Source organism: Labeo rohita, chromosome 2 (genome assembly GCF_022985175.1).
Source record: "Labeo rohita strain BAU-BD-2019 chromosome 2, IGBB_LRoh.1.0, whole genome shotgun sequence".
In the NCBI taxonomy this organism is placed as follows: domain Eukaryota; kingdom Metazoa; phylum Chordata; class Actinopteri; order Cypriniformes; family Cyprinidae; genus Labeo; species Labeo rohita.
Window position 1 is genome coordinate 9,942,767 of NC_066870.1, and position 8,738 is coordinate 9,951,504.

At 34.8% G+C, this 8,738-nt stretch overlaps 1 protein-coding gene across 3 annotated transcripts; it reads left to right on the forward strand.

The window, feature by feature from the left end:
- The first annotated feature begins 1,107 nt into the window (after positions 1–1,107).
- On the forward strand, positions 1,108–7,579 carry crfb16 (cytokine receptor family member B16). 3 transcript variants are annotated; one of them, XM_051124663.1, is made up of 7 exons: positions 1,108–1,400; positions 1,975–2,098; positions 2,584–2,771; positions 2,860–2,984; positions 4,299–4,446; positions 4,563–4,720; positions 5,157–7,579. In XM_051124663.1, exons 1-7 carry the CDS (start codon positions 1,343–1,345, stop codon positions 5,277–5,279), a joined length of 924 nt encoding a protein of 307 aa, XP_050980620.1. In that variant the 5' UTR covers positions 1,108–1,342; the 3' UTR covers positions 5,280–7,579. The 3 variants fall into 3 exon arrangements, with proteins under 3 accessions (XP_050980620.1, XP_050980628.1, XP_050980636.1); XM_051124671.1 differs by having other exon boundaries at positions 4,563–4,714; XM_051124679.1 differs by having other exon boundaries at positions 4,563–4,708.
- Positions 7,580–8,738: the final 1,159 nt, after the last annotated feature.

An 8,738-nucleotide genomic window follows, 5' to 3' on the forward strand; every position in this document is an offset into this window, starting at 1 on the left:
GCAAATCAAAAATGTAATGATCCCAGTATCTGCATATCATTATTATTTAGATTATTTATCAAAAATCATTATAATATCCTGTGTTATGACTGGCACCAACAATCTATGGCTCATGTTAGTGATGGGTGCTTTCAATATATTGCTAATTGAAGCTTCAAACACTTCAAATCTTTTGTTTTTAAATCAGTGCTTTAGAGTGTTCATCAAACTAGCATGATTACAGCAAACAAGACTTTTTTCTTTTTTTCTTTCCTTCTTTTTTTTTTTTTTTTTTTTTAACATGATATACTGTTTCAAAATGTTTTACAATTTCAAAGGAGTGCCACTAGGGGTATTGAGGTGGTGAACCAATGAATTAGTGTCTAATATGGTTTTAATTGAACTTGGGTCAGTTTTATAATTTAGGTCAAATTTTAACGACAAATACTGACAGTCCAAGAACCATTTTGTTAAAGAACATAGTGTTAAAAATCTAAATAACTTTAAATATAAAAAACCTTTTGTTGAATGGAAAGGTCCCATAGATTTTCATAGAACCAGGGATAGCAATAAAGAACCTTTATTTTTAAGATCAAAAAGAAAAACATTTTGTAATAGGTTCATTTTATTCAGAGTTTTGAAAAGCTCCATTTCTCCCATCAGTGGTTGATATGGTTATCATTTAAGAAAAGCCTGAAATTCTCAAAAAAATAAACAAAGAATAAAAAGTTTGTAGGATGTTTTTAGCACTAGTATCTTATATTACTGATGCTTTAAACCAGTGGTTTCAGTTCATCAGTGGTCTAAGTTTGACCTTCAAACTTATTTAACCTTTCTTTTATTTCTTTTTAGACCACCATTCAGAATTACAATTTTTGAATTTTTAAACAACAGAACTTTAAAAACTAGTGTTTCTGAGGTGTAATAAAAATAATTTTATTTGCAATGAAATAATATTACTTTCTCGATAATAGTTAACATAATGACTGCTCCTCCTCCTGTTTGACATAGTTTCATATAGTTTCATAAAACACATGCAACTGTAATTTTCAAACAGGTCTTACAGGTTAATTCCAGTGAGCATGAGGTATCTTGCCCAACGAGTTACCCTGTTCTTTGCACCTTTCTCATTCGCCTGAAGTTTTTCATTTAGTACATACTCAGTTTACAGGTTCAGAAAACATGAAGACACCTCCATTCCCAGAGACTCTTCTTTTTCACATCAGCATGATTTTCAGGGGTCGTTTTATTTGAAAGAAGGAGAGTGGGAAACCCCTGGACTCTTTTGGTTTTGCCAAAGAGGGGAGTGGAGTCCAGGGCTTGACCAGGGCTGGTGTTCACAGAGACAGCAGAAGAAGAGGTTATGAGAAGTGGTTTGATTAATAGTCTGTTCCCTCTGCTTCTGTATTTCACCATTAACTGTAAGTACAACATCTCAGCCACTGTGAATTACAATAGTGGGGTATGTAATATAGTGATCCTTTTTTTCTTATTTGCATACTTATGTTATTACAGCATTTCAGTCAATCTCTTGACCTAATGTCATTTTCAGACCACCATTAGTATTACCAATAACAACTATACATAGAGTACACAACACTGTAGAAAGAAATGTATGGCATAGGCTTCACAATAAGTTTTAAAGAGAAACTATTGCATTTATTGATCAGGAGTCTTGTACCCTTTTTAGAGGAACACAAACCCGGTGTTCCATATTGTATAAAATTGAATTTGGCATTCAAAACCTATCCTAATAATATAATAACATAAGTATAGTACCATAATCATAAAGCACTTATTACTTATTTAAAAACATTTATCTTAACATTAGTATCTTTATCTTTCATTGAAATGAACTTGATTAATTTAATATTTATTTATTATATGGCACTAGTATGCTCCTAATATGTTGAACAGGTTTATACAATGAATTTTTGGTTTGACGTTCTGAAAATACTTACTAAATGTATGACAAACATTGGTCATGGATTTCAGATTCAAGTTCACTATCCACACCTCTCAACATCTCAATGCATTCTGTTAACATGAAGCACATACTGAAATGGAGCCTCTTGCAAGCATCCTGTTCCACTGTCAACTACTCTGTGCAGTTTCAAGGGTAAGCACATTGTTGATTTTTTATTTATTTATTTATTTTGACAACTCATTAATCAGTTCAACAGTGTAGTTCAACAGTACATTTGTCAGTACTGAACATTTGTCAGTTTATGTTCTAGTTTTTAGACTGCAATATACAGTTCTGAGCAAGATGATGTTTGCACTTTGTTGATGTTAAAAAAAAAAAAACAGTCCTATTCTACAGGCAGAACAAGTATTCTTAAGCATTTAGTCTCCACCCATCACTTCAAGCGAAAACATGTTAGGAGAATCAAGTATCAAGTAGTCATTGCAAAACACTTCGTCTGCCAAATAACTAAATGAATAAATGTAAAATAATGTATTCATATAAATGTAAATAATTTATTTACATTTATTTAATTGAAAAATATTGTAATCAAACTTTTTTTTTGTCTGTTTTTTTACAATTGTTGTGTTAATCATGACTTTAAAAATAATATTACTCCTCTCTGATTCACAATGTAGGGAGTATGAGTTACACAACCTTAATGGAACATGGGTGGATGCATATGACTGCCAAGAGATAAGTGAAAACAGGTGTGACCTCACTCATGACCTGGCCTCCAACTCTGACTACAATATCCGCATAAAGACAAACTGTGATGGTCAGAAATCAGGGACAAATCTGCCAGCGACCTTCAACAGGAGAGACAGTTAAGCATTATTCACATTTTTACTAAAACAAAGACAGATGTCTGAAATAGCTCAACTGGGTCACTTTTTTTTCCTCCTCTTGTATAGCAGTGTTACTGGTCCCAAAAATGACAGTGAATGTGGAGGAGGATCCTATCCAGGTCGGCTTCAGTACAACTCTTTCTGATATGACAGTAAACCTTAAAGTGTGGAAGGAGGGGGACGAACAGAATGTAAGAATCTTTTCTTTTTTTAACCATTATGTAATGTAGCACGTCTGATGGCTCTCCTAATAAATGCCTGAGGACCTTAGTAAGGGTAGATGGCATATTTCTTTTAACACAAGGTAAAGAAAAGAAGAAGAAGAAAAAAAAGAGGTTGTGAGTGACAGATGTATAGTCTATTCAGAGGCTTGTACAACAGTTAGCAGAGTTTCTTCTGATAAGGGAGGAGATTACAGCCTCAATGGACCCTGGAAGCTCCCTGTAATGGAGGGAGTGAGACGAGAGATGAGCGGATCCATATGCACACTTTTATTATTGGGACGAGACATAGACATGGTCAGGCAGGCAGGGTCAGACAATGGCAAACAGGTGTATGGACGGCGAGACAAGAGTAATCCGTGACAGGCGAGGGTCAATCCAGTGGCGAACGTAATCCGTGTGGGCGAGGCAGTAGAGTGGTCAGACAGGCGAGAGTTCCGATAGGCAAAACAAGAAAACTAGACACAGAATAACACGGAGAAACGCTTCGTATGAAAGATAAACAATACAATACTCGGCAGTGCGAAACAGGAAGACCGGGGTTTAAATAGTGTCTCTGATTGGACGCAAGTGATAAGAGCAGTGGCTGATGGGTAATGTAGTCCGGGGTGTGGTATAACAGTCAGTGTGTGTAAAGAAGGTGAGAGCGACATCTGGTGGTGAGCGGTCCACAGCTCACCGACCAGATCCGTAACACTCCCCCCTATGCTCTCCAGGTTTTAAATTTTATTGTCCAAGCAGTTTCATGGTAGCTGACATTTAGTCCAACAGCAATGGAATTTTTTATTGTTTGTGTTTGTTGTGTTTTGGTTTTTTATTCTATGACTGCCAGATTGTGCAGTAGTGGTGTGGATTTCTCAGCGTTTCTTTCTGCAGGTTACATCACAAGCTTGGCAGTAACAAGTGATTATTTTTACGAGTGAATCATTGAATCATTCATTTAACAGTTTACTCAATAAGGGCTACTCAATATGAACCCGAAAAATGAATTCTATAGCCTCTAAATTACCAGCAGGATTACAACTCATTGCACGCAATTTTCCACATAATACTACTACTACTACTAATAATAGAACACATGCAATTTTTTTGTTTGAATGTTTAAACAAATTGTTCCATAAAAAAGTAATGTAATTTAACTAATGTAATTATGGCTTGTGAAAAGTGCAGCCTATTGAACAGAATGTGTATCTCTATCACTCACAGCCTTGTTTTTGTTTGTGTAAAATAAATTGTTGTCTGTCCAAACTAAGGCCTGCTGTGATATGATGGATATCTTTGCAGGCTTTAATTCATGTGGTCAGAGCTTACCCTTATCATTTTTCCATTGCTGCCCATCGAGGGAAAGAGAAGATGTGCTTCAAGGCAGAAGCACTAGCAGAAGCCATTAACAAGAGCTGCAGCATTGACACACAGTGTGTCATCATTCCTAGTGAGTGATCACTGCAGGGTGTGATTGTTTGATAACTGTGAAGAGAAGAGACAAGATTAATAATACAACAATATATAATTCTAAGCTTGTTCATATTAACGTGATTTCCTTCCTAGATCAGACATCTGAGTTTATGAGACCAGTGATGGTGAGCATCGCTGTAGTGGTAGCGCTTACCGTGGCTTTTATTCTGGGATGGTTGGCAACACATTTTGGTCCACAGATCAAACAGACCATTTACCACAGGGAGACCATTCCCAATGTACTGGTAACTGTGTGTTTAACTTCCTGATCATTTATTATCCAGACATCTAAATGAGCTTATCATTATTTCTTTTAGAAGCTAATTTATTTTGCACAGCTGCCACCCAAGCTCATTGGAAATGCATGCTTGTGGCACCATTTCTGCAAAATGATATTATTTTACTTCTTGAACATCTTGTACCTTATGGAAGTGATAACCAAGCAAAAAGTAATAAAAGTTGTTGCTGTTTTACTGCCTCTAGTGTTAATTTCAACTGGAAACTGCAGTGAATTCTATGCATAGTTTAGAAGAGTTATGCAAAAATGTAGGTACAGGTTATATGTTTTTCCAATGAGCAATAGGTTGCATCTATCCGACCTGCTTCAAAAAACACCATTAGAAAATACCATTTCTAGATGTGATGACAGTATTTGGAAGAATGACCACTTGATCTTTGTTTTTCTAGCTTGATGACTGGCCCACCAGAACACCCATCCTTTGTACTGATGTTTCACTGGAGCCCACAGACCAACTTTTGCTGCTCCTTCCACTAGAGCGTCAGTGCACAGCAGTAGATTTTGGAGTTTGAATGGCTAATGAAATGGTGAAGTGAGGTGAAATGCAGGACATGAGCTGAAAAATCAAACTAAACTAAGTAATTAGGGGTGAAACTGTATAAATGACGGTTCGGTACTACATACCTCAGTTTTAAAGTCACAATTTAGTATGTTTTCAGCATTTCTTTTCTTTCTTTTTTGTTTTTTAACTAAATAGTGGTTACTGAAATTTTGCTCTTTCTTTAAAGGGCACTTATTATACAAAATCCACTTCCAGAAGGTGTTTGGACAGAAATGAGTTTTAGAATTGTGTGTACACAGCCATTTAGAATAATATAAATGCATTGTCTTTTTTTTTTAAAATAATCTTCCTAAAATCAAACCAGGCTACCAACTACGATTTGGTTTTACAAATGTTTGTAAGAGTTTATTTATATATCTTTTTTGTAAAGTTAATTGATATTTTTCTATACCTGTAAATAAAGGAAAGTAATTACATTATGCAAGTTTTCATGGATCACTTGACGAATATAACAAAAACAGTAAGATACAGAGTTTGTCTTGTTCATTGACTATTTATACATTTATTGGATTTAACTAGGAAAACATGAAGCTAAAAGTTTTGTAAGATCATCTAACAGGCTACTGCAGTTATATTCTATTCATTGGCACTCAGGCGCATTTACATGGAGCATTGTAATGGTTTTAAAAGTCCAATCCGAATGAAAATGCTCCATATAAACACCTCAATTGGAATAAAAATGCTCAAATCTAATGAAATTTTCGGTTTGAGAGGGGTGGGATAAAAACCTTTTTATAAACTGAACAAAATTAAAATTCTGCCATGTAAACCCGTTTAACAGATTACTTTGCGTCTAAGTTAAGCAGGACAGGTGTCGCGCCAAAATAGGGTGCATTCGTGGGCCTTGCACCCGTGTCCATCCTCTCCCCTCCTTGCTAAATGTGATAAATTTTTAAAGCGAAAGTGAAACCGTTAAAACGGCACGCATAAGAAAGCGACTGCATGCTTTCGTGATTGTCAGCAACTGCATGCGATCACAGATTGCACGCTTTGATTCATTGTTCAGCAACTCTTGGTAAGAAATCGTCTATTTGTTCCATTTAAGTACAGTAAAAGTAGTGTTCCTCTCACGCTTGCTCATGTTGCTTCTTCTCTCTGGAGATGGGCGGGAAGTTGCAGCTCATTTTCATCAGAGCCGTATAGAGAGAGAGTTGCGACAACTCCATTGACTCCAATGGACCAGTTTTTTACAGCAATGGCGGATCGTGGAGGCACGCAATAGTTCCTGGAAGTTAGCGCTTTAGCGTTAATACTATCAGCGCCATAGAGATGCAGCAGAAGAGACCGCTGTGATCGACTTTTACAAGGCAAGACATTTATAGAACGAAACTATATATTATCAGAGCAGTTAATTAAATTACCTTATGCATTAAAACAGATTATTATTAGATTATTCCTTACTAAATTAGTAGATTTAGGGGGTATTATTCATTCTCTTAAAGCAGTTTAATTCATTGTTGTGTAATTGAGGCTTTTAAACGTGATTTTTGCTGGTGGAAAGTTAAATATTAGAATTAAATTTATTGCAAAGGATGCTGATGTACCTAAGTGAGAATGAAATAGAGCCAGGCAATTTTCATTTGAGAATCATACCAGGCTAAATTACCAGAAATATATTAAATACCACTACCATATACAGTTGAAGTCAAAAGCTTACATACACCTTGCAGATACTGCAAAATGTTAATTAAAATAATTTATATTACCAAAATAAATATGTTTAAACATTGTTTATTTAGTACTGACCTGAATGAGATATTTCACATAAAAGATGTTGTTTACATATAGTCCATAAGAGAAAATAATAGTTACATTTATAAAAATGACCCAGTTCGAAAGTTTACATACACTTCATTCTTAATACTGTGTTAATATTGGTAAATTAATTCAAATTTTGCAGATTCTGGAAGCTGTATGTAAACTTTTGACTTCAACTTTAATAAATGTAATCACAGTAAACATGTACTTTATTACTGTGTTTTATATTTACTGTACTTTTGTACTTCTTATCTACTTCTTAAACACTGTGTGTGGAGGAGCAGCGAAGCCACAGGACTGATATGTGATAGAGCATCACTTTACCATTTCTCCCATGTTTTTCTCCTTCTGCTCTCAGAACAAGAACCACCTGAAGACTCCCTGTAATGAGAACACCTCTGAAGACATGATGCCAAGCCTTGAGAGGACTTCAGATGATGCCAACTCTGAATAAACACACAAAACTACCAAATTTTCTTTGTATTATAATCAACATGATCAAATCATGTGATCATTGCTTTAATGTATTAATTGTTTCTGCTGAATACATGATGTTAACTAACTGCATGATTTGTATTGCCTAATTTTAGAACATTTCTGCCATATGAACATTACTTTGACAGTTATACCTGTTAACAGAACTCTTATTTGTAACATAGAAACATTAATTTTCTGTAAAGCTGCTTTGAAACACTGTGTATAATAAAAAGTGCTATACAGATAAATGTGAATAAAATAAAACTTGATGCATCTTTTTTCTCCTCTCCATGTCAGTAGGAAACCATAAATTCATTCTGCTTTCTGTGAGTGACTCTGGAGCATTCCTATTTAGCACAGGAAACTACAAGGACAACATGCTTTTCCGTTTATTATAAATGAATAAATCAGTTGCTGAAAATAAGTGTATAACAAAAGTCAACATACGTAAAATATATGATTAAATGTGTAAAAACAATGTTTTAAGTTGAATATACTATGAAAATATTTCTATATTAATAATTATGGGGTGAACAAAAATCAAAAACATTAAACAAGATGAATTTTCCTTAATTTAATTTTATAATTCATTTCTTTGGCATTAAGACAACATACCAACAAGACAATACCATTTCAAAACAGCAAATGCACTCTTTAACCAAGTTACTTTAGCCTAAAATATGTTAACAAGGCAAGTAGCGATAGTTGACCACATTAATCCTCAAATATTAGCGTATTTTATATTTTAAATACAACACTGATATAACTGCATATGCATACTACATATGCATGTCGATGTATTTTATAAATGATGTAAATACATTCTTTTATTTTCTACTAATAACCAAAATCGCAGTTCTGCCTCTCCAACTCCATGTATTCCAATAGCCCGCTATGAACTTTCTGGAACTATTTGAAGTCTACACGAATCACATGACGATCGAGCATTTTGAACTTCCGTTGTCGCAACTCTCTCTCTATACGGCTCTGATTTTCATGTAAGGGAACACACCCCTGAAACAGCACTTTTTAGACCCACCCCAAAAATGACGCTTTTCAACACGTTACAATAAATGATCTGTATTGTATTTGAATCTGAAACTTCACAGGCACATTCAGGAAAGCCATAAGATTACTATTACATCTTGTTAAATGGGGCACAATAGGTGCTCTT